At 41.3% G+C, this 27,667-nt stretch overlaps 1 protein-coding gene across 2 annotated transcripts in view; it reads right to left on the minus strand.

Moving 5' to 3' along the window:
* msrab (methionine sulfoxide reductase Ab) overlaps window positions 1–27,667 on the minus strand; it is a 109,921-nt gene that overhangs the window by 6,374 nt on the left and 75,880 nt on the right. For both annotated transcript variants that reach the window (XM_061968201.2, XM_061968202.2), the window contains exon 6: window positions 23,316–23,422. In XM_061968201.2, the coding sequence (XP_061824185.2) occupies window positions 23,316–23,422 (107 nt within the window). The remainder of the gene's footprint in view (window positions 1–23,315; window positions 23,423–27,667) is intronic.

Consider the following 27,667-nt stretch of genomic DNA (forward strand, 5'->3'; position numbering starts at 1 on the left):
GTTGAAAAGTGATCGCAACACCCTACCCCTTTTACATCTGTGGAAAAAACTGCACTGTAAGGGGGAATTGCGTATTTTTGGAGGGGAGTTTTGCCTTATCGTTCACAATCCTTATGTGAGACAAGAACACATTTTTTATGCGTTCTAATTTGTAATATGTGGCTAGAACTAGGTGGCTAACAATGCACCAATGAGGGTACATTATTGTACCCTCTAAAGAAACATCCAAAAACTGCCAACAATACTCCAAAAATGCTGGAAATCTGTAAATAATACTAATGAGAAATAAAAGTTTATTGCATTTGAAAGGGTTAATTTCATTAAACATTATTACATTAGTGCTTAATTTAGTCTTAAGACAATGCAGACAATGATATCGTTTATCGGCAATAACTTGTGGGACAACATATCGTCTGGCAAAATGTGTTATTAGCCCAGGCCTTACTGTACTCTTGTTACGCCATACTTGTCCCTACATTATTCAATAAGAAAATGTCAAACATGACAGTCAAAATTAGTGAATAAAATGTTCTCAGACTACCGACTGAATTAAAATATTTGATGACAAAGAGAGTAACCACATAAAAAATTATGGCAAAATTTAAAGGGGAACTGGACTTTTTTTTAAATTTTTATTTTGTCTATCATTCACAGTCTTTATATGACCTTACGACAAGAAAACATGTTTTTATGCATTCTAATTTGTAAATAAACGCCAGCAAAAATCGGCTGTCAATGGGAGTCGCTCTATTCCGCTAATAAAACACTCCAAAAACCTCCAACTAGGTTTTATATAGTCACACTATATAAAATAATAACAACATGTAACATTTATGTATTTTGGTCATTTTACGCACACAGCGGTGTATTAATTTCACCGACACATCACACAATTCAACTACTACTACTCTTGGCAGATGTCATGAGAGACAACAAAGGCTACTTTGGGACAAATGACGATCAAGAACCTTATATTTTTGAGCCTGAGTATAAGGAGCTCCGACTTTTTGAAGGCGATTGATAAGCAGATCCAACGATAGTGAAACACTAAGCATCATGCAGCAGTATTGCTAAGTGTTAAACAAGAAATACAAACTACAAACATAGTAAAACAATCCCTTACTGTACAATGTCTACTCTTACTGGGATGCCGACTGATGGGACCTATCTTTCCGTTTCGATGAAGAACTAATTATAAACCTCACGCAGGTAAAAACAAAATACAAATAAAAAGCGTATATTCGTGTTTATCTTGGTATACAAGTGAAAGGCATGATTTATAATCTAGAATTAACTTTCACCAGCAATAGACCTAACATATCCTTATCTTTTACAACTCCATCAGTGCAGTTCTGAAACACAACAGGGGTGCAAACATGCTGTTGTCTACATTTGTCCACGAGGGGGCAGTGTTGTGCTTGACATGCATGTGCTGGCGGGCGCCGCAGAAGGCTGGGTAAATCAAAGCTGGGCACCCCGCAGAGAGGCTGAGGCAGCAGCTGACCTCAAAGTCCTCAGTGAGCTGCTGTTCAAATGTGAAGGCTCTAATCCCCCTGCAGGAGCATCCACGAGCCAAATAGCGGCGCACGGAATATCAGAAAGAGGGACGCGCATGTAAACGTTTTTTTTTTTAATGCTCATGTGCCACAGCAGCGTGTGCTGCAGTTCCACAGCAGCGTGCTAGTAAAGCCAGGCCGGAGCAAGCACACACAGCTTTTGGCCTAATTAACCAGCCTTCACCTCAGCGCTGCGGCGATAGCAAACACTTCGGGGCAAGAGGCTGGGACTCAGTTCCCTGCGAGGGGTGTGCAAAACGTCCGAAAGAAGGTTCGCTCCATCGCCACCAACCCCACCCGCCCCCACTCCCCAACCACACAGCCTCCACCCCCTCCGCCCCGCTGCGCACCGCTCCCTCACACGCTCCATCCTACAACAGTCACAACACGGCCGCCATTTTAGATCTATAAATCAGAATGCACGGCGTCACGCCGCCGTGGCTAACCTTACGTGGCCGCGCTCGCTGGCTGCAGCGGCGTAGGAGGGTAAAGAGACGGAGGAGGGATGCATCCTGAGCGGAAGCGTGAACGGCGTGTTCACGAGTCGATTCTTTGCACGATGACGCATCACTGTGTGGACGGGGACGCCACATTTGTGCGCCGGAACATCAATTCCTGCGGCGACTTCTGACCTCCCAAGTTTGAAACTCGGCCCTAAATCATAGAAACATGGTTGCATATACAGTATATTGCCACCTGCCTTGACTCACATATGAACTTGAAGTGCCATCCCATTCCTAACCCATAGGGTTCAACATGATGTCGGTCCATCTTTTGCAGCTATTACAGCTTCAACTCTTCTGGGAAGGCTGTCCACAAGGTTGCGTAGTGTGTTTATAGGAATTTTCCACCATTCTTCCAAAAGCACATTAGAGGTCAAAGACCTGGCTCTCAGTCTCCATTCTAATTCATTCCAAAGGTGTTCTATCGGGTGTCAGGTCAGGACTCTGTGCAGGCCAGTCAAGTTCATCCACACCAGACTCTGTCATCTATGTCTTTATGGACCTTGCTTTGTGCTCTGGTGCAGTCATTTTGGAAAAGGAAGAGGCGTGCTCCAAACTGTTCCCACAAGGTTGGGAGCATGGAATTGTCCAAAATGTTTTGGTATGCTGGAGCATTCAATGTTCCTTTCACTGGAACTAAGGGGCCAGACTGTGCAGAAAGTCTTTGCACTATGCGCTCCAGCATCCGCTGACCCCTCCCTGTCAGTTTACGTGGCCTACCACTTGGTGGCTGAGTTGCTGTTGTTCCCAAACTCTTCCATTTTCCTATAATAAAGTTGACTTTGGAATATTTAGGGGCGAGGAAATTTCACGACTGAATCCTATGACAGTTCCACGCTGGAAATCACTGAGCTGCTGAGAGCGGCCCATTCTTTCACAAATGTTTGTAAAAACAGTCTCCATGCCTAAGTGCTTGATTTTATACACCTGTGGCCGGGCCAAGTGATTAGGACACCTGATTCTGATCACTTGGGAGGGTGGCCAAATGCTTTTGGCGATATAGTGTATGTTAATCAGTAATATGCACTGAAATAAATATGACGTCTGACTCAATGCGTGTCAATGGGGTGGTGCAAAACTAAACTATGCGTGCCCCAGAGCTCGCCTATACAGGCCCGGTCAGCCTTTCCCCCTTCATGCCTGTCGGAAACGCTCCCCTGTCAGCGACATGGCTGAACGGGCGGGCGTATTTCCATCCCTACTAACCCCCTCGCTCGGACCACCGCTGCTTCGTGCGGGCCGAGTCCTCCCTTCGCTCTCCAGCCAAGCGAATGAGAGGCTGCAGGATCTCTCCGGCGATGGCGCGAGAGACGCGGAGAGGCCCCCGCAACACAAATAGGACGTGACACCCCCGAGAAAGGGCGGAGGTAGTGGTGGAGGAGGAAGAATGGAAATGTACGCCGGTCCTATACACCCCACTGTGTCGTCGCTCACTGCCGTATAACCCCCCTCCTTTTTCGGAAGGCCCGCAGCCAGGAGACACGCTTTGACATGGACTTTGTGACACCCGATGACTCACAGCGAAGACATTTGAAGACGGATATGACCTCAATTTGCTGATTTATGTAATAACGCTTCAGTCTGAGCACGGCGCACGCTTTTTGCATGACAAATCCAAATTTGTGTTATGCAGTAACCCTAAATGTATACTTATGTTGGGGGTGGCAAACTCATTTTAGCTCAGGGGCCACATGGAGGACTATTAAAATCATGGCATTAAAAAAATAAGGTAACACTTTAGTATGGGGAACATATTCACCATTAATTAGTTGCTTATTAAAGTAACAAAGACTTAATTTAGAGTTATTTGGACACTAGGGGAACATATAAGGGTTAGGGTTAATAATAAGCAATAATTCTGAGGTTATTGAGGGAAGACTCTTAGTTAATGGCTTACTGTTTGATAATAAGGCCATGCAGAATAAGGCATTAATAAGTATTTAATAATGACTAATTAAGAGCCAATATGTTACTAATTTGCATGTTAATAAGCAACTAATTAATGGTGAATATTTTCCCCATACTAAAGTGTTACCGAAAATAAAGACAACATCAGATTGTTTTCTTTGTCTTACTTTGGACAAAAATAGAACAAACACATTCTGAAAATATTACAATTAAAAAATATAGAAAAAAAGTTCAGTTCAGATCCATGAAGGAAAGAAGAAAGTGAATGAATATTTATAACTGAATACATTTACATATGCATAAAAATGTGTTTTCTTTTGTATAATTTTTTTTTTTATGAATTAAGTAACATTTATGACAACCTTTTTCCAAAACACAATATAGAATGTGAGATATAACATAAAGTTTCGATATAACATACATTTATCATTTGTTTTCACAGCGGTTACAAAAAAGTGGGACCCCAAAAATTTACTGTGGGACCCCATTTTGAAAATTCCTAGCGCCAACACTGATGGGAGTATTGGTTCGTGCAAAACAGCAGCAGGGTGGCTGTGGCCTGCGGGCCGGTTCTAATACTAAATCGCAAATGAATTGATTAACGTGGACCCCGACTTAAACAAGTTGAAAAACTTATTCGGGTGTTACCATTTAGTGGTCAAATTGTACGGAATATGTACTGTACTGTGTAAACTGTACTGTTTCATATAATGTATTCTCTTCCTTTGCAATCTACTAATAAAAGGTTCAATCAATCAATCGAAAAAAAGCCGCTGCCTGACCAGGGCTCAGAAAATCTGCATAGACTCCTCCCACCCCAACCAGGGACTGTTTTCACTGCTGGACTCTAGAAAGAGGTTCCGCAGCCTCCGTAGCAGAATCTCCAGGTTCTGTAACAGCTTCTTCCCTCAAGCCATTAGACTCTTGAACGCATCATAATAATCCCCTCAATTCCCCCCCAGAAACAGATTAACTGGCTGGAATATAAAGACAATATAACATACATCTATAAACGTGGATGCATATGCAAAAGTGCAATATATTTATCTGTACAGTAATCTGCACCTTATTGCTCTTTTATCCTGCACTACAACAAGCTAATGCAACACAATTTCGTTCTAATCCGTACTGTAAAGTTCAAATTTGAATGACAATAAAAGGAAGTCTAAGTCTACTCAAATATCATCCCGGGGACATAGATAATTCATTCAGATCTGGTCCGCGGGCCTTGACTTTGACACCCCTGACTTATGTACTTAACATAAATGATCATTTTCATGATCAGATTTATTCCCCAAAAATATTCAGTTGCAGCATAAATAAGAAACTATTTTATTGAGTCCACTTAGGTTTATTAAAAAATAAAAATAAAAATATTGTGCTACTTAACCACATTCACCCCATGTGACCTCAGGAAAAGACGAGGAAGGCGCAGACAGTAAAAAAAAAAAAAAAAAATTAAATGGGAAAGGGAAATGGAGCGTAAAGATTATTCAAAAGCAATGATTGTGAAGAAAAAGTCATATTTCCCATGCAACATGCAATTCCGTGTGTGTATTTTCTCCTGTGCTTTAGTCCTCTCACTTAGGCATCCATTTTAGTGCGGCTCTAATCTTCAGCAGCCGCCCCTACATTTTGTGAGGCGGGAAGCTGCCGCGCTTCCATTTTGAGACTGAGAAAACTCCGCTTCCACCCAAGCCCAGTTTCCCTTTTTAGAAGATCTGGCGGTGAGATACATAACTTTCGGAAAAAAACAAAACATAAAAAAAAGTCTAAATTGTGACCTTTTCGGAAGTACAAGGTGACTTTGTGCGACTCTGTCGTCATGCACCACTTTTACCCCCCGCCCCCACCAAAAAATCCCGCCGCCCTCCTCCAGCCCCCAAAACCTGCATCCAAAGCCCCGATGTCTGCCCTCACTTCTATCTTTCATGCTTATTAAGTTGGGTTGCCTTATCAGAAGGCACACGCACCCCTTCCAGGCCCCCCGCCCCCCACACACACACGCAGGCACGTGTACACACAAATGATGAGGTAGGCCTGATAGAAGCTATTGTTTGTACACACACACACACACACACACACACACACACACACACACACACACACACACACACACACACACACACACACACACATTCTTGTATTTATGCCTTCTTGAGACCTCCGAAAAATGCCTCCCGCTTTTGGACCACCCTTCCTAGATATATAAAGATTCGTATTTACAACATTAATAATATATACATACTATGCAGATATTAAAAAACCTGTTGTGAAAAATGAGTTGGAATTTCACAAGACAAAGGTCAAAATTTCACAAGAAAAACTTAGAATGTTGGCAGTATTATAATAAAAGTTGTCATTTTACTCAACGCAAGTCAAAATTTTACAAGAAAAACTGAACATTTGTGCAATATTGTAATAAAAGTTGGAATTTTACTCAATAACAGTCGCAATTTTACAAGAAAAGCTTAAAATGTTGGCAATTTTAATGAAAAAAGTCGTAATTTTACTCGACAAAAGTGACAATTTTATAAGAAAACTTAAAAATGTTGGCAATGTTATAATAATAATCAGAATTTTACTTGGCAAAATTATGACAAAAGTCATAATTTTACTCCAAAAAATGTCACTGTTTTACAAGAACAACAAAAAAATTGGCAATATTGCGATAACAGTCTGAATTTTATATGACAAATGTCACCATTTTGCATTAAAAAGTAATAATTTTACGAGAAAATATTGCAATATTACAGAAACAGAAAAATATGAGAAATTGTTCTCAATTTTACAAGAAAAAAGTCGACACATTGTGAGAAAAAGACTGCTTTTAGTTAATTAGTTGAATTTTTTGTTGGTAATTGTTTTTTAATCTTCATTATTTACTTCAACTTATTACAGTATGTCTCTATATCAGTGGTTCTTAACCTTGTTGGAGGTACCGAACCCCACCAGTTTCATATGCGCATTCACCGAACCCTTCTTTAGTGAAAAATAAAAATTTTTTTTTTTCAAATTCAAGAAAAAGTTATGTTTTTTTATTGGTGCACAAAATGAACTGTGCAAGAACATCACCTTGTTCAAAGAACAAAACCAACACAGTGCATGAACTCACAACAAATTACACACATTACCATGAATTGATTAACGTGGACCCTGAAATAAACAAGTAGAAAAACTTATTCTGGTGTTACCATTTAGTGGTCAATTGTACGGAATATGTACTGTACTTTGTAAACTGTACTGTTTCATATAATGTATTCTCTTCCTTTGCAATCTGCTAGTAAAAGTTTCAATCGATCAATCAAACAACCTGCAAATCAGATCGAAAATTAGAGGGAACATTGTTTGGGCTTATCCATAATACGCCGATAGGGAGAAGTTTTTATTTACATGATAAGTCGGATGTGACTTTACCTCCGTGGCGGAGGCTCCGCCGAACCCCTGAGGCCGACTCACCGAACCCCTAGGGTTCGATCGAACCCAGGTTAAGAACCACTACTCTATATACATACTTTTTTTTTTTTTTTAATACATTTTGGCCAAGGGGGGCTCATTTCAATTTCTTACACACACTTGTTATTTCATATGTTGACCAGAGGGGGAACACTTACAAAAACAGTCCAATTTGAAAAATCTCTCCTTTTTAGTACCACCCTAATTTTAAAAGATTTCACCACCAGGGGTGCAAATGAGACATTCTCTATTAGATGCAATGGTTTTCTGTATTAGGGCCATTATTTCGGTCCTAACTTGTTCACCGGTCCTCATATGGAAGGTACTTTTCCTTGTTGATGTCTCAAGAAGGGTGGAAATACAAGAACACGCACGCACACGCACACACACACACACACACACACACACACACACACGTACACCCACCGCACACACGTTTCCCTCCCGACCCCAACCTGTCTTCATGCCACCACCCTGCCCTCCTCCGACTCAACCCTTCCCATCTCTCCTCTCCCAGGCCTGGAGGAGAGGGGGGTAGTGAAAACGTGGGTTAAGGATGAGTAAGGAAGAGAGCTGAAAAAAAAGAAGGAAAAAAAAAAAAAAGAGGGTGAGACGGGGAAGGAAGGTGGGTGGGGGCTGGATGGGTGAGACATGGGAAGGGGGTGGGATGCACTCCTCTGCGCTCTGCTGCCACAGCGGCTTGGCTACAGAAGCCTTTGATGTTCTGCAAATTTCAAATTTCATTATAGAAGAACCCCCTCTGAACCACCCCCCCCAACCCCCGCTCTCACACTTAAACAAGCCCCCCCCCCACCCCCCAACCCCAATGCAGAAGTTAAGAAACTGAAAGCCCTGCAGAAGAGACTTTTCATATGGGTTAATTATTCATCGGGCTGGGAGTGTGTGAGCCAAACGTATGTCTGGATTGTCTTATTCTTGTCTTAAGGTTGGTCTCGCCCGCTCACACGGTCAACATCGGGCTCATTTTTTTAAATCAGCGTTCTGTTACGAGGATGCCATTTTGGAGTTCTCCGGGCTTAGCGTCAATGCGGCAGGGCGACCATTTTGGTTCCGCGAGAAGAAGAATCCCGACGGAGACGCCGTCGAAAACGGCGGTGCCACTGAAGTCGATGACAGATCGGCGGTGTCAGCAGCGTCGGTGGCGGAAGATAGAGAGAGAGAGAGAGAGGGAGGCTGTCAGATGTTTGTAAATGTGTGTTTTGTGAGCAGGAACTAGGTTAGAGACTCTCAGACGTCAACTGGGGAGCTGACAAGATGATATGTCCCAATATGAAGGGCCTTTTGGTGCGCTGTGATACCATCCACATACATCGCATTAGAGGCACTCTGGATGTGGATGTGTCGCGATTAAGCAACGGTGTGGAGTAAAATTCAACGTTCCGACTGCGTTTTCAAGGTCAAACTGACACAGCACACCCTCAGAAATCCAGCAAAAAAGGATGTAATCAAAAATTCTGGAGCAAATTATGGTCCAAAAGTGCAACAAGACACACTCTAGACATAAAACAAACTAGACAAGACCGACGTGTCTCGTTATCAGCTGACCTCCTTGTCCTAGGACAGGGGTCGGCAACTACATTACTAATGAATATGTTTCTTAACTAAACTGTCAATAACTTTTAAGTGCAAATGAAAATACAACTTATCCATTTTGTCATATTTTACGCATTTAAGAAACTTCTCTATGACTTTAGCTCCAGACGTCTTCTGTTTGAATTTCAGTGCCTCTCCCGAAAATCTCCCGGGGCAACCATTCTCCCGAATTTCTCCCGATTTCCAGCCGGACAACATTATTGGGGGCGTGCCTTAAAGGCACTGCCTTTAGCGTCCTCTCTCACCTGAAAAGGAGACTATTATATATGTCTCCGTTATCCATAGGTTTATCTATAACCTATAACACGGTGGCCGAATGGATGTAGTCACTCATGAACGGTCAGAGAAGCACAAGGCTGGTCACAGCCCAGTATTATGGGCCACCTCGCTAAATGGAGACCCGAGGGTGTAACATATGCCGAGACAAAGATGGCTATGCTGATAGCTGCAAGAAACATCCCGTTCTCATTTGCGGATGTTTTCAACAAATCCGTGAAGGATATGTTCCCGGCTTCAGAGATCGCTCGCCAGTACTCAAATGGCAGAACAAAGGCTACTCAAATAGTGAAAGGTAAGTGTTATTTTTTTTTTTAAAGTAAGCAGCAAGTACAGTACAGTTAGAAGAACAACTGTGTTTTCATTACTGTGTACTGTACTATATACTGTATATATATATATATATATAAATATATATATATATATATGTATATATATATATATATATATATGAAATACTTGTATTTCAGTGAATTCTAGCTATAAAAATACCCCCCCCCAACCCCCCCTGACCACGCCCCCCATCTCCCGAATTCGAAGGTCTCAAGGTTGGCAAGTATGGCCACAAGTGGTGGAACTGCAACAAATGGTGGAAAAGTGTATGAAAACTGAGTACCGCTGATTTCCACAGCTAGGAAGCAGATATTTTTTGGAATGGCTCTACGGTACGTTCTTGGCCCAATAATGGGCCTTATGGTTAAGAAACACTGATGGTATTTTACTAGCTGTTTTGCTGTAGGTCCTTAAAAATAGCAGATTCTCAGGAATATACAAAATAAGAATAATAGTGACGAGAGAAATCCGGCACCTTGTTCCTTAGCCCTCTGGATATGTGGCCCTGAAACAACAAGTTAGTTGAATAGCCCTGGTCTAGTGTGATGTAGAAAATGCTGGATAATGAATACTTGCTCTCAAAACAACAGGGTAGGAGTCTTAGCTGCAATGCTGTTTCAGCTTGATACCACCTTTGAAGTCTAAACATTCCTGGGTTGTTGAGCAGTAGTAAAAAAGAGTGATGGGTGGGGCAGGGGCGAAGTAATCTCCCTGAAAATGTTGTGCCTTCTAAGGTAGTGTCAGAACTGTAACAGGCACAGCATCCATGCCAGACTAATGCCAGGATTAGGATATGACTTTCTTCTCCTGCCGTCCTGTTGTGTCGAACGTAAGACTGCAACGATTCGTCGATTAAATCGATTAGCAAAAAGCTTTGATTTATATTTTGTTGCTACGATGATTGGTTTAATGCGTTTAATTAATGGAAAATTATCAAATCTAGACCGCATGGACTGAACTTACAATATGTGTGTCAGGAAGTGGGGGTGACGAACCCCAAGATGCAGAGATGGCAGGCTTGATACAGGAAGACATGATTTTTAATGTCCAAAAAATGCAGGAAAAACACAAACCAGGAAACAGGATACCAAGGAAACAGGTGAACTGGAAACAGCGAACAGGAACCAGCAAACCGGAAACAAGAAAACTGGAGACAGCAAGCAGCAAACAGTCCACAGCATACAGGTAACAGCTTACAGTCCACAGCATACAGCTAGTAGCTAACAATACTCCAGCCCAGACTGGAGGGAGAGTCAGGTATAAATAGGAGCCTGATTGGCAATTGCCAACAGGTGTGCCAGAGAAACAGAGAAAAAAACAAAACATAACCCAACTGTCAGTGAGAATCCTGACAATGTGGACATTGTAAGAATGCTCCAATAGAGTTCACATGAGAGTGGTGCACCTATTAGTGGTACAGGTCGCAAGTGCAGAGAACATTGAAGTGCCAAGAGAGATGGCTCAAAGACGAAGGGGAAAAGAGAAAAGGGCCCAAAGAAGACAAGAGAACCTGTCAAAGGTTTTGTGGTCAAATGTTTGGACTGTCAAAAAGGACTGGCATTTCACAATAGCACTACAGCAAAGATGCAGTATGTTATAACAACCACAAACAAGGCAAATGTGTATTTAAGGGCATCATATGTTTGACTTGCATAATGAATGTTTTATTCAAACAGCATCTACAGTTGGACTATTATTGCTAACGAGTTGTTTGTCCAAAAATCAAACATCACTCCTCCAATAAATAGCTTTTCAAATGTGAGTTAAATTAAAAATAAATAAACAAATACATACATTTATCATACTTGATTAGAGCATTTTAGTTTGTTTTTTTTATTTATGATCTATTAGCTGGTTTTAGGCTACACAGTTAAGTAATATACAGTAATGTTCCTACGGTATCCATCCAGCTGTATAATCACTCGCTATACAGCAATAGATGATATCTGTCTATTACCTGACACCTGACATGTTAGCTACCTCTCTTTGTTTTATAATGTATATTTTCTGCTGGATCTACTCTCTATTTTATGCTGACCATTTACTTTGCTGCAGCTGTTACATATACTGTAATATTATTGTACATGGTCATTGGGATTTGTTATATATTGTATATATTATATACAAATATAATCTAATATAATAATATAATATTTCAGTATATATTATATACTGTATATATTATATGTAAATATTACATATATGTTATATTTTGTATTGCTACTATGGTACATTTTTAGTCTACTTTATACCTGCATTAACCTTTCCATCCTTTGTAACTGAGCTACTGTGTGGAACAATTTCCCATGTGGATCAATACAGTTTGTCTAAGTCTATGTACAAGTGCAATGTCAACATTACGTACATGAATAAGAAATAAGAATAAAGGTCAATAGAAAACCCCTTGTTTATTTCAACTATGTTCCCTAAAATACGCATTGAGGATTGAGAAGGATTTATCTGATTACTTAATTAATCGAACACATTTATCGACTCAATTACCAAAATAATCGTCAGCTGCAGCCGTAGTTGTAAGCAATTGTCGTTGTATTGTCGTCTATATATCGTATACGTCACACCATCACATCACAATGCATCTAATTATCTGATGGTGGGTTACTGTGTCCATCCATCCATCCATCCATTTTCTACCGCTTGCCCCTTACTGTGTCGCTGTGTTAAATCTATCCTGCTTCAGGTTCTGTATATAAGGCATAGGCAGTGCCGGCCCAAGCCTCCATGGGGCCCTAAGCAAAATTTGATTTTGGGGCCCTCTATTTCTGCCAATAATATTGATTGTTGATCATTCACACACCTACTATAAACTCATTGCGGCTCTGGCAGTGTTGTTTACATTATCCTATTGTCAGCCTGGCATGTCTTTACAAATGACATGTCATTTATAAAGATATGGGGGTGGCCCAGTTAAGAACATAAATAATACCAATGAATGAACGAATGATGTCCAGAGTGCCACATATGGTTCGTAATCTTAAAATGTAGAAAACATTCAGCTACAAGAGTGGCCTGGGGTTGAACAGTCCAAGTGATAAAGCTTTGTATTTACAGTAAAAGTGTCATCTTGTCTCATCAGTCTTGTACATATTAGTCTTTAATTACTAGTTTACATTTTTAGTTAATTGTTCATATTTAATGTTTACTTTGTACAAAGAGAGCGCAGTCTACTGAAGTTAAATTCATCAATAGTTTTCCCCTTTGAAAGACGCAAGGCAAAATCCTTCCATTTCACCATGTTGCTACAATGATCTTCACTGTTTTCATGCTGTTTCAGCAGTGCACCTATGTTGACCCAATCCCGCTGTCCCTCGGCTGCCAGTTTTAAGGACTTTTTGGAAAATAATTTGCAGCAAAAGCAATAGACTGCATCTTTACTTCTTGAATAAGTCAGCCAGCTACGCTTGACTTTTTCCCAATTGACTAGCTGTCTGTAGGTATAATGATAATGAAAACTTCGGCCCTCATGCCGTTTGGGGAATGAAAAGTTCTCCTTAATAGACAGTGGTCCTCTGATCACCTGCTCAGTCCTGTCTGAATCTGAGAGGAAAGATATGGCGTCACATTAGTGCCAAAAATCCAAGCGCATAAAAACTGTTATCGCGCGCTGATTCTCCACTTTGTGCGCGCGCGACACCCTTTTGCACGCGCGTGGTGTCTTTTTGCGCGCGCGTGGTGTCTTTTTGCGCGCGCGCGGTGCCTTTCTGCGCGCGCGCCGTCTCGGTCTGTGCGCTCTCTGTGTACTCCTGGCATCTCTCCTCGCGCTGTCATTTTTTTTTTGGCACTTTGGGGGCAGGTATGCTTAGACAGCCCCTCCTTTCTGATTGGCTCTGAGCATTTTTCATATGACCAATCATTCTCCAGTGTAGCAACGTTGTAGCCATCTTACCTCGGACAGCTAGCCTCAATCATTACATTGATGTCAAAGCAAGTTATGGTAATTTAATTAGTACATGTACCAATTAAATTACCATAACTTGCTCGATTTTCAACCAATTTACAACCGGTTTGCCTAGATATGACATAGGATGCTGCACCTGTTGAAATTACCTCTTTCGCTATAAAAAAAAATGACTTAATTGTGCAACATAGTTGTGTAGGGTCAGTGATAGTCAGTTCTCTGATTATTTTAAACTGTTTCAGAATACATTATTAAAATGATAAATAATGATAAATGGGTTGTACTTGTATAGCGCTTTTCTACCTTCAAGGTACTCAAAGCGCTTTGACACTACTTCCACATTTACCCATTCACACACACATTCACACACTGATGGAGGGAGCTGCCATGCAAGGCGCTACCAGCACCCATCAGGAGCAAGGGTGAAGTGTCTTGCTCAGGACACAACGGACATGACAAGGTTGGTACTAGGTGGGGATTGAACCAGGGACCCTCGGGTCGCGCACGGCCACTCTTCCACTGCGCCACGCCGTCCCATAAAGGCTATTTTTAACATTTTAAAAACAAAATTCAAAGATTATTTCATTAATTTTATGGCTGAATCAAAAGAAATTCCATAAATTAGAAAACAAATGTTCAAGAAGAAGTGAAAACTTTGCGCCTATAACAATCTTGATACATATTGACGATGACCCGCCCTGCTATACTTCTGATTGGCTCTGAGCATTTCGCCTGACCAATCAGAAAGAAGGGGCCGTCTAAGCATACCCGCCCCCAAAGTGCCAAAACGAAACATGCCAGCGCACAGACCGAGACGGCGCGCGCGCAAAAAGGCACCACACGCGCGCAAAAGGGTGTCGCGCGCGCGCACGAAGTGGAGAATCAGCGCGCGATAACAGTTTTTATGCGCTCGGATTTTTGGCACTAATGTGACGCCATAGCAGGCGGCAAACGTCACAGGTGCAGCAGAGGCAGCTTTACATTTAAAGAGAGGCAGGAAGAATCACTAAGCCTAGATCAGCAGCAGCACTCTGTTGACCTAAAATTGTGTTTTTGTACAAAAATATATCTTTGATCATTTAGAAATCATCAGTCAGACTCGTACATGCAAAAAATTAAAAATAAGATTTTTTTGTTAATTGCTTTTGGGGGCCCCCTGGTGGCCGCGGGGCCCTAAGCAAGCGCTTAGTACGCTTATGCCTTGGGCCGGCTCTGGGCATAGGTGAATGAATGCGAACATTTCAGTTACAGCTCTGATGCAACAATTCTGGCTTGACTTCCTTCGATGCAGACCGTGACTTTGTCGCGTAGAAAATGCATGTTTATTATTTTTATAGTGTTTAGTTTGGCTTTTCACAGGTTTTTACAAGGCAATTCAATTCAAAGGTTGTCTCTCATTCTGTCTGTTTTAGTTAGATGCCAAAAGCAAACTGTCTATAAAAGTGTATGAAATGTGCTGTATGTGAGGATGGGTCACGGTTAGTTGCTTAGGTCGGGGGGTCACCATCAGCTGATAGGCTGTCAGTCTTGTCTCTGATGACATTACCTTTCTCTATTTATTCTCCTACAATCCCTGGTCCCAGCTGCCACCCTTCTCTCACCTCCGACCCCAGTCCAAGGCCAAGGTTGGGAGGTTGTCGTCATAGAAACGATGCGTCCCCCACATGGCCCCCGTGACTGCTGACCCCTAAAGTTAAGAAGGACGGTTGTAATTTGCTCCCCTCTGTCCCAGCACCTGATTGTGGCTGAATAGATTTTAGAGAGACAGCGGGATCATTGGGACGGGCTGATGGACAGACGGAGGGAGCCAACAATAGGAGGGAACGGCGTGTGCCACTAGAGCGTTTTAGCAATGAGCCCAAACGACCTGCGCACCCTCTTGTGCTCTTTCAGCACGAGGGCTGTGGAGAACGAGGACTCAGAGGGTTTGTAGATTCGATCAACTAAACACAGGTGGCTTTGCTTAACTAAACAGCATCCAACTCTGAGAGGTCACCACTCAAGAGACGGCCACTCGATTGTTATTCAAACAAAACTCCAGTCCGCGCTTTTGTTTACTGCCTCTAAACAGCTACAGAAGCACACTTGTATTTTTCATTCAAATGGAGCAGAGACAACCTGAATACTAAAAAGTTTGCAAAGTGTGACTCAATTTTTGCAATTTATGCTTCAATTTGAGTGCCTTAATCCCTTACTTGAGTCCTTACATCAACACATTTCTTTGAAAAGTGCACTGAAATGCCTACTGGGATGATGTTTTCCTGCTGCAAACTGATATATTTATTCAGCTGGCCTAAAAGACACTGATCTATATAAATAAATAAATGTCTAATATAAAAGGGCTTGAAAAGTGATCTATTGCTTTCAATACCGTCGATCATTTCAATCAATCAAAGTTTATTTATATAGCCCTTAATCACAAGTGTCTCAAAGGGCTGCACAAGCCACAACGACATCAGATCCCACATCAGGGTAAGAAAAAATCCAACCCAATGGGATACAATGAGAAACCTTGGAGGGTACCGCAGATGTGGGGACCCCCCATGGTCGACCGGTGCAATGGATGGATATGCTGCCGCGAGGTGACATACGCAAATACGGTGTTAGCTTTCACTGTTATGCTGATGACACCCAACTCTACATGCCCCTAAAGCTGACCAACACGCCAGATTGTAGTCACCTGGAGGCGTGTCTAAATGAAATAAAAAAATTTATGTTCAGCAACTTTTTGCAACTTAACGCTAAGAAAACGGAAATGTCGATTAACAGTCTTGCTAACACTTATTTAAGGATACCACCATAACATTTGACAACATAACAATTATACTAAGCGGCTCCATAATGAATCTCAATATTATCTTCAACCCAACTCTCTCATGAGTCACACATTAAGAGTGTTAATAAAACAGCATTCTTTTATCTCCATGATATTGCTAAAATTCGTCCCATTTTGTCCACTAGCGACGCTGAGATCATTATTCATGCGTTCGTTATGTCTCGTCTCGATTATCGTAACGTATTATCTTTGGGTCTCCCTATGTCTAGCATTAAAAGATTACAGGCGATACAAAATGCGGCTGCTAGACTTCTGACAAGAACAAGAAAGTTTGATAATTTTACACCTATACTGGCTCACCTGCACTGGCTTCCTGTGCACTTAAGATGCGACTTTAAAGGGGAACATTATCACCAGACCTATGTAAGCGTCAATATATACCTTGATGTTGCAGAAAAAAGACCATATATTTTTTTAACCGATTTCCGAACTCTAAATGGATGAATTTTGGCGAATTAAACGTCTTTCTAATATTCGCTCTCGGAGCGATGACGTCACAACATGATGTCACATCAGGAAGCAATCAGCCATTGTCTCAAACACCGAGTCAAATCAGCTGTTATTTTCCGTTTTTTCGACTGTTTTCCGTACCTTGGAGACATCATGCCTTGTCGGTGTGTTGTCGGAGGGTGTAACAACACGAACAGGGACGGATTCAAGTTGCACCAGTGGCCCAAAGATGCGAAAGTGGCAAGAAATTGGACGTTTGTTCCGCACACTTTACCGACGAAAGCTATGCTACGACAGAGATGGCAAGAATGTGTGGATATCCTGCGACACTCAAAGCAGATGCATTTCCAACGATAAAGTCAAAGAAATCTGCCGCCAGACCCCCATTGAATCTGCCGGAGTGTGTGAGCAATTCAGGGACAAAGGACCTCGCTAGCACGGCAAGCAATGGCGGCAGTTTGTTCCCGCAGACGAGCGAGCTAAACCCCCTTGATGTCTTGGCTCACACCGTCCCTTATGCCACCGAAGATGATCAAGAGAAGAATATCGACCCTAGCTTCCCTGGCCTGCTGACATCAACTCCAAAACTGGACAGATCAGCTTTCAGGAAAAGAGGGCGGATGAGGGTATGTCTACAGAATATATTAATTGATGAAAATTGGGCTGTCTGCACTCTCAAAGTGCATGTTGTTGCCAAATGTATTTCATATGCTGTAAACCTAGTTCATAGTTGTTAGTTTCCTTTAATGCCAAACAAACACATACCAATCGTTGGTTAGAAGGCGATCGCCGAATTCGTCCTCGCTTTCTCCCGTGTCGCTGGCTGTCGTGTCGTTTTCGTCGGTTTCGCTTGCATACGGTTCAAACCGATATGGCTCAATAGCTTCAGTTTATTCTTCAATTTCGTTTTCACTACCTGCCTCCACACTACAACCATCCGTTTCAATACATGCGTAATCTGTTGAATCGCTTAAGCCGCTGAAATCCGAGTCTGAATCCGAGCTAATGTCGCTATAGCTTGCTGTTCTATGCGCCATGTTTGTTTGAGTTGGCATCACTATGTGACGTCACAGAAAAATGGACGGGTGTATATAACGATGGTTAAAATCAGGCACTCTGAAGCTTTTTTAGGGATATTGCGTGATGGGTAAAATTTTGAAAAAAACTTTGAAAAATAAAATAAGCCACTGGGAACTGATTTTTAATGGTTTTAACCCTTCTGAAATTGTGATAATGTTCCCCTTTAAGGTTTTAATACTTACGTATAAAATACTAAACAGTCTAGTGCCATCTTGTCTTGCTGATTGTATTGAAATCTGCATTCTAAGTGAAATTAGTGATTCCCAGACACCCAAAAAAAGTCTCTGGGCTATTGAGCGTTTTCTAATACTCCGAAATGGGGGTCCCCACATCTGCAGTCCCTTCCAAGGCTTCTCATTGTTCCCACTGGGTTGAGTTTTTTCTTGCCCTGATGTGGGATCAGAGCTGAGGATGCCGTTGCGGTCTGTGCAGCCCTTTGAGGCATTTGTGATTAAAGGCTATATAAATAAACTTTGATTGATGGATTGATTGAAATGTTTTGAGTCACAAACGAATGACTTCCAAATTGCATGAGGTAATACTCTGTCTGACCTTGTGTTGTTATTATTCAAAAATACTCAACATTTGAATAAAATAATACAAAATGACATAAGGCACCACAGCGCTGTATGACATTAGCTGCCCAATGGCATCTGAGGTCAAACACCTTATAAATCAAGAGAGTTTGATGCCAGTAGACCGTTGACAATACATACTGAAATGATATTTTTAACTCAGCGGAATCGTCCATCTTGTGACAGATATAATTTGAAATCAATACGGCTCTTTTTATGACCCACAACGATAATCTATGAATGCTTGAAGGAGATGATTGGTTGAAAATCAGGAACGGGCGAGCGCCGAAAAGGAACGAATTGGCCTCTGACCCCGGGTTGCGGCGTCATCTGGGGTCAAATTTTCAAAATCAATAATGTGACAAAGTGCAATGAAAGTTTGAAAGGGACGACTTGACAACCCATGTAAAATCACTAATGCTGGTCTGGAGCATTTATATGGCATATCCATCAAGCATCAAGCTAGCACATTTGAAAAAAGTAAAGCTTTACTTTTGAGCGCTTTCTATCAGGCATGCTTGCTTTTCTGCATGGACAATTGCAACATTACGTTCAAGCAGTTTGCTACAAATACTGTACGTTTGCCAGGCAAGTGCTTAAAGGGGAACTGCACTATCGTTCACAATCATTATGAAAGACATGACGACGGATGGATTTTTTTCAATGCATTCTAAATATGAAACAAACAAAAAATAAAAATCTGCTTACAGCGCAGCCAATGGGAGGTCCTCTATACCGCCCATAAAATTAGATAAATAACCATTCAAAAAGAGCCAACAATACTCCATTTACATTTCGTGACTTGAATATTAACCAAGTATTAGTGATATTGTTATTACAAGCGCTAACGCACAGAATTTATAGCGGCGCTGTGATCACGACGTGGTCTGCTGTTTCCTCGCTTCCCTGCTCCTTGGAAGTTTATTCTAGATCATAAATCATGCCTCTCACCTGGAAAGTAGATGGCTGAGGATATAATCCGACAACCATTTAGGACCTGGAACTGGCGAGAACAACACGAAAGGACGCTAAGCAACGTTCCTTCTAAGGTGCGCGCCTGGACAATTGCGCACTGCTCACACGTCCTCTGCGCACAGCAAATTAATGCCGCGCAGAAAATCAAAAATCCCATATGAACTTCAAACAAAATGAACACATTACAATTTATTCTGTATGATTTTGCAATGCAACTCTATGAGTGACAAGTGACAACAAGAGTGGCCCCAATGAATAAAACAATCTTTGTCAACACAGTTCAATTATCGTCTGTCGAGACACTTTACGGACAGGAATTCCATCAATCACTTTACGGACAGGAATTCCATCAATCACTTTATTGAGCAAAACTGTTTGTAACCACATCAAAAACATGAGTAAAAAAAACTTTTATCTATAAAAACTGGTAATTTTCTGCCATACAAACCAGGCTTAAACCAACTTTGTCATCCGTCGTTTCAACAGAAGCCGCTCGCTCTGTCTCACCTGCACCAACACACGCACTCATGGCACTTAGTCAGTGTTGCATTTATGGCCACACAAAAAATCGGACAACCCCAACGTCACACAATGTGTAAATGCCAGGTTGTAACACTCTGACTCCTCAATCAGATGTGTGCTTATTTTACTGCCATTTATTAAGAATGTTAATCTAAGGATATCATTCATGAAATATTGTCACTAGATTTCATAAATGCTAATAAAAAGATGTATTTTACAGACAGAAAGTTACAGAAACTAAATGTAATCTCTTCTAGACCTCCACCCCAGATCCCACCTCACTCCTACCCAATTCTCCAAAGTGGGCTGGCTCAGGGTGGAGGACAGAGTAAAACAACTTGCACTGAGTCTAGTCTATAAAATCCGCTACACCTCCCTGATACCGAAGTACATGTCAAACTACTTCCTTAACGTAAATGACCGCCATAACCACAACACCAGTAGAGCTCCACTAACCACGTTAAACCCAGATTCCGATCTAACAAAGGTCTTAACTCATTCTCTTTCTATGCCACATCAATGTCGAATGCGCTCCCAACAGGTATAAAATAACAACTTTTTAGGTACTGCTAAAAGGTGATAAGCATGGGCATTTGACTGAGGTTACTTAATTGATGTATGGAGACTTGAAAATCAGCTATTAGATTAAAATGTTTAGTTTCAATGCCCTGGGAAAAATCTCCCTTTGGATGTTCTGAACGTCTGTTTCCATGACACAATTTTCATCAAATGAATTTAGTTCAACTTCCCCCAACGACTATCCTAGTGCTCTTCTTTAAACTGCCAACTAGCGCCCTATAGTCACGTGATGGGCTTTGGACCAATCATTTAGGAGATCCTCCGTCCATACTTTCTCTAACTGGTCAAAAGCCCGTCACGTGACTACAGGGCACCATTTTGCTGCCAACCTTGAAACCAGGATGGGCAAGGATGGTTTCACCCTCTCCTAGTGAGAAAAACAACTGTTTTGATGTAAAGGAGCAATCCTACTGACCAAGCCAACGACAATCGTTGAAGTATAATTTCCCCTCGTGAGCATCGAGGTCTTGTGTGGCAGAACGATCGCTGTGGAAAGACTACAACCAGTCCAAAATATCTGGAATCCCCCAGGTAGAAGTGTTAGTGTAGACAGTGGTTTTCGTACACCCCACTCTTAGTTCAGTTCACAGTTTGCATCGGTTTTCATATATCAGGTACGGCCGAACATTGCGCTTAACAAACTAGTCCACCTGGCCGCGTAAAACTCCATGGAATCGATTTCCCAAAGACTTCTACGCAATGGTGACTCAGGCTATGTCTACACTAAGCTGGATAACCCCTTAAACGAATAATTATCTAGCCTAAGCCCCGTTTCAGCCACACTAAACCAGCATTTAAGTGCGCCGTGTATTTCTTGAATCTCCGGCACTTAGCTTTGTATGACACTCATTGATCGTTTACAAACTGAGTTCGGAGAGGAAGTGACGCCAGAAAGAACGCGCCACAGCCAGCTTCATGATAAAGCGGTTTTGTAACCCTAAGGTAACCACTGGAAAAATGAAGGCGAGTCATCCAGACATGCCCGTGTTTTTCATTCCGTCTGTACAGATGCTTGTGGAAATCACACATGAATACCTTAAAGGGGAACATTATCACAATTTCAGAATTGTTAAAACCATTAAAAATCAGTTCACAGTGGCTTATTATATTTTTCAAAGTTTTTTTAAAATTTTTACCCATCACGCAATATCCCTAAAAAAAGCTTCAAAGTGCCTGATTTTAACCACCCGTCCATTTTCCTGTGACGTCACATAGTGAAGCCAACACAAACAAACATGGCGGAAAGAACAGCAAGCTATAGCGACATTAGCTCGGATTCAGACTCGGATTTCAGCGGCTTAAGCGATTCAACAGATTACGAATGTATTGAAACGGATGGTTGTAGTGTGGAGGCAGGTAGCGAAAACGAAATTGAAGAAGAAACTGAAGCTATTGAGCCATATCGGTTTGAACCGTATGCAAGCGAAACCGACGAAAACGACACGACAGCCAGCGACACGGGAGAAAGCGAGGACGAATTCGGCGATCGCCTTCTAACCAACGATTGGTATGTGTTTGTTTGGCATTAAAGGAAACTAACAACTATGAACTAGGTTTACAGCATATGAAATACATTTGGCAACAACATGCACTTTGAGAGTGCAGACAGCCCAATTTTCATCAATTAATATATTCTGTAGACATACCCTCATGTCAGCAGGCCAGGGAAGCTAGGGTCGATATTCTTCTCTTGATCATCTTCGGGACGGTGTGAGCCAAGACATCCAGGGGGTTTAGCTCGCTCGTCTGCGGGAACAAACTGCCGCCATTGCTTGCCGTGCTAGCGAGGTCCTTTGTCCCTGAATAGCTCACACACTCCGGCAGATTCAATGGGGGTCTGGCGGCAGATTTCTTTGACTTTATCGTTGGAAATGCATCTGCTTTGAGTGTCGCAGGATATCCACACATTCTTGCCATCTCTGTCGTAGCATAGCTTTCGTCGGCAAAGTGTGCGGAACAAACGTCCAATTTCTTGCCACTTTCGCATCTTTGGGCCACTGGTGCAACTTGAATCTGTCCCTGTTCGTGTTGTTACACCCTCCGACAACACACCGACGAGGCATGATGTCTCCAAGGTACGGAAAACAGTCGAAAAAACGGAAAATAACAGAGCTGATTTGACTCGGTGTTTGAGAAAATGGCTGATTGCTTTCCGATGCGACGTCGCGTTGTGACGTCATCGCTCCGAGAGTGAATATTAAAAAGGTGTTTAATTCGCCAAAATTCACCCATTTAGAGTTCGGAAATCGGTTAAAAAAATATATGGTCTTTTTTCTGCAACATCAAGGTATATATTGACGCTAATGTTCCCCTTTAAGAGAAAGCGATTGCAGCTATTTCAGATACAACACTTCTCAGACGGCAAGAGAACTTTCCAATGTCCAGGTCAGCTGTGATTCTACTTAGCGAAAAACCTTGTCAATTTGTGGAAGGAGAGTCAACGAAAATGCGGGCTCCCGTGCATGCGTATTAGGTCGCGTTGCGCCGGCGGACGGAGGAGGGAGGGGGTCTTAAACGGTGGCATTGTTGTGTGTGGACACGGATAAGGTTAGGTGGAATTTACCCTGGATAACCTGTAAACGGGGCCTAAGACAAACCAAACAGTCCATTTGCCCTGAGATGACCTGGATGAATGAGAACATTCATAGACCTCTTCCAACCAAATAATACATTTCTGTTAATGCATCACTACCCCGAAGCTACCTATAAAGACACTATATTATGCATGTGTACCACCTTCTGGTAGGCCAATTTGCTCTTCAATGCCGGCTCCAGTTGATCCGCACTGCTTGCATAAATGACAGAACGGTACTGAGTCCCGATGTCGGCATGCTGCTTCATACCTGCGTACAAACAACACACACAATTGCAGGCATGAGTGCTCACCATCACCACCGACACCACCAGTCTATTTGCATGTAAAAGGTTTTCACAATTATGTCATCATCTTGAATTCATGGAGCCAAATGTATTTAGGCTATCACTTTCAGGAGTGAACGGTTGTCTGCAGCGTTTGCTGGTCTATGGGCTCGTGTAGGTGGGTGCATTTTAATTTTCATTGTCATCTCAGCACTGTCAACATTTTCATCAGCTTTACATCAGTGTGTTTGGAGGACCCCGGCAAAGTACGAGTGGATAAGGGGCTGCCACAGTTAGTATGTGCTTCATAAGCGACGTTATTGAGCGGCTTTGGCATGCATGAAAGCCTCCTCGTTGGCTTTTTCTTCACTCTTTATTCTGCTCTATATCATTCATTTTTGCATCTGTCTAGCTCTACTCTCATCAATATTTTAAATGTTGCAATAGTTAGCTCATTATGGTAGTACAACAACCTCCCCATTCATAGTACAATTGTTAGTATTGAATAATTATACGATCTTGATATATACAGTAATATTTGTTTGCTTATGCAGTACTATTTGTTTGCTTATTATATTATTTATTTATTATTTATTTGTTCACTGTTCTGTTACAGAGAACAATGAAATTGGATAAAATTATACGATCTTGATGTATACAGTATTTACCCAGTATAATACTTCCCTTTTTTTTTTTTTATTGAGACAAAGATTATTTATGTATTTAATATTTGTTTGCTTATTATGGTATATTATTTATTTATTATTTATTTGTTCACTGTTCTGTTACAGAGAACAAGGAAATTGGATAAAATTATACGATCTTGATACATACAGTATTTACCCAGTATAATACTACCGGTATCACAATGTGTTGCCCCTTATCAATGGCAGCACAATACTTAGCCCACTATAAGGATGCCATACCAATACCTTGCCCACACTGACAACAGTATAACCCAAAAAAAGCCCATTATAATGTTCACACTGTGATACTTGCTATTGTGATGTTTAGGCATAGACACACTGTTTCCGCATGCAAAATAATGCAATGCAAACTTTCATTACTAACACAGCACGTTTACATTCACTGATCACACGTTACTAGAGAGAAGCTTCAAATATCTATCCATCCATCCATCCATTTTCTACCGCTTGTCCCAAATATCCCACTCGGATATAATCTTGCATTGCATGTATTCATGCAACGTCTGTGCACCCCCACACACTTTCATTTTAATCACTGTATTTGACAGCCTCATTGTATCTTTAGGCCTGGGACGATGTAAATACTGTAAATTCTAGACTATAAGCCGCTACTTTTTTCCTACACTTTGCACCCTGCGGCTTATAGGATGGTGCGGCTAATTTGTAGACTTTTTTAAACTTACGGCCATAATAATAGTTAAAAAAAACAGGCAAATATACTGAAAAGTTGTTATACTTTTTGTGCTATAGCGCCATGTTTTGGACGAATTTGCTCACTGCAGGTGCTGCAATGTCCTTCCTTTTTGTGTTTTCAACTGGAAGTAGAGTGACATTCAGTCTTCTAGCCGTCCATAGCGTTTCTACTCAAATGGATTCTTCATTCCTAACTCTAAGCAACGTTTGTAAGTTTTACAGTATAACTAAAACAGTTTATACTCACTACACCGTACCATGTGTGATGTCTGTAGGAGTGTTTTCATGCATATTTGTATGTGGTATCGTAATGTAATGCCGCTAGCGTCGTTAGCATTAGCTAATATGCTAACACATTTACAACTGTCTGTTTTGGTGTTATAAACTAACAACGGCATTCTTTTTGTATTGTTTCAGTTTGACAAATTCCTCAGTAAACCTACCAAGATGTCACCGTGGAGTTATTGAGTAGGTTTGGCCAATTGGAGAGCTAGCTTCCGCAGCTAGTGGTTCATGACGATCATCTGTTTTGCTTGATCAGCTGTTTTACTGCCGTGCTACAGACATCATTTGGAAACAATTAAGGTATGTAAAAAAATCTGTCTGTGTAAATAACTCATTTCGCAACATGTATATCTGCGGCTTATAGTTTGTAGTCTGGTGTGGCTAATATATGGGGGAAAAAAATTATTCCCCTAAAATGTAGAGGGTGCGGCTAATACATTGGTGCAGTGTATAGTCCGGAAAATACGGTAAATCAAATCGAAATCAATAAATCAGTGGCTTTGTGGTTAGAGTGTCCGCCCTGAGATCGGTAGGTCGTGAGTTCATACCAAAGACTATAAAAATGGGACCCATTACCTCCCTGCTTGGCACTCAGCATCAAGGGTTGGAATTGGGGGTTAAATCACCAAAAATTATTCCTGGGCATGGCCAACGGTGCTGCTCACTGCTCTCCTCACCTCCCAGGGGGTGAACAAGGGGATGGGTCAAATGCAGAGGTTCATTTCACCACACCTAGTGTGTGTGTGTGAGAATCATTGGAACTTTAACTTGTTAACTTTAACTTTAAAATGAACTCAATAATATTGACCGAAACAATAAATTGCCACGTCCATGTCTTTTATTTGTTCCTCACTTCCAATCAAGGTGCAAGAGGGTTCATTCTGTGCTTTGCTTTCAGAGCCTGAGTGCGTTAATTCAATAGTAGAATGAAATGAATGCAGTGAACAGTCTCGTCAACCATCCACAATCTTTGTCTCGCTAGCAGGCAGACACACAGGATGCACGTCGAGAGCCTCGCACGTTGCTGCTCACTAGTGAGATGCACTACAAAGTAACACAACTTAGGAGGAAAAAAATTATTGCAAATGTCCCTGTGTGGGAATAGTTCGGCTTCAAAATGAGGGAGCAACATGAGCCCATCAACATGGACGAGCGAACCAGTATGCCAAATTTGTTGGAGGAGATGGCATTTCAAGATGTTCAATATTTATGGGAGTTCAATTTTTTGCTAACAGGTCTGACCTTCCAGTTACAATGTTGAAAAATGCTAATTATATCCAAAAGTTTTATTGCGTTTAAAAGGGTTACTTGCATAATTAGTATTATTATATACTATGATAACATTACAATGTGCATAACATTAATTTGGTCTCAAAATAATGCCGACTATAATATCTTTTGACGGCAATAATGTTGGAGACAATACACCCATCCATCTATCCATTTTCTACTGCTTGTCCCTTTCGGGGTCACGAGGGGTCCAGCAAAATTTGTTATTGGCTCAGGCCTAAGTATCACAGTCCTAAATTCATTACAATACCTTGATCCTTATAGATAATAGCATAACATTCAGACCACTGTAATGGCAATATTGTGGATAGCATGCTGTAAATGCAGCTTTAAAAAAAAAAATGCAGCTCTGCATCGATCGGAGAGTGTACAGGTGTACTTAGTGTTGTGGCCAGGTGAATCTATATAATGGTAATGAAGTTCATTTTCGACCGTGTCTGGGAAAGAAAATAGCAGTGACCACTTCAAGATGTATATTTTACACTGTGTACACTTTCAAAAGATAAATCCTGATCCTTCTGAAGAGGGCGGGGCGTGGTTTCATTTGCAATCTGGAAATGACACAAACAACATTTTGTAGACAGACTCAAAAAACGGGTGATAAATATGATTATGGAGCAAAATGTACGTAAATGTACACCAAAGTATATCCAATACATATCATCTAAAACACAATGAAATGTTTTAAATGTAGATGAAAATCATCATAGGCCCCATTAAGCATACTACTACAATGATCGCATCAGAGAACAGTACTGTGTAAGTGAGACCTAGGACAGTTTAAACCAGGAGTGTCAAACGTATGGCCCGAGGGCCGGAAAAGGTCCGCAAACAGGTTTTATCCGGCCCGTGGGATGAGTTTGCTAAGTATAAAAATGTACCTGAAATTGTTGAATGTAAGAAACAGCTGTTCTAAATGTGTTCACTCGATGTCGCAATAGCAATTCTTTGTATCTTTGTAGATGATGCTACATATGTACAAAATAAACCACATGATGTTAGTACATTAGTCGAGGAAAATGATCAAACTACATGAATAACATACTGTAATTTGATTTTGATATAATTTTGTTATCTTGATAGATTGAAAATTAACACCAATGAGTTGACTGACAAACATTTGTACATCATTTATTCAGAAAATATAAATAACGACAAAAAACGTATATATACTGTTGACCGCAACAGGTAATTGAAAAAAAAAAAAACCCAACAACATTAGGATTTGTACAGATTTCAGAATGTGCTTGTTCT

This window comes from Nerophis lumbriciformis, linkage group LG08, assembly GCF_033978685.3.
Source record: "Nerophis lumbriciformis linkage group LG08, RoL_Nlum_v2.1, whole genome shotgun sequence".
In the NCBI taxonomy this organism is placed as follows: domain Eukaryota; kingdom Metazoa; phylum Chordata; class Actinopteri; order Syngnathiformes; family Syngnathidae; genus Nerophis; species Nerophis lumbriciformis.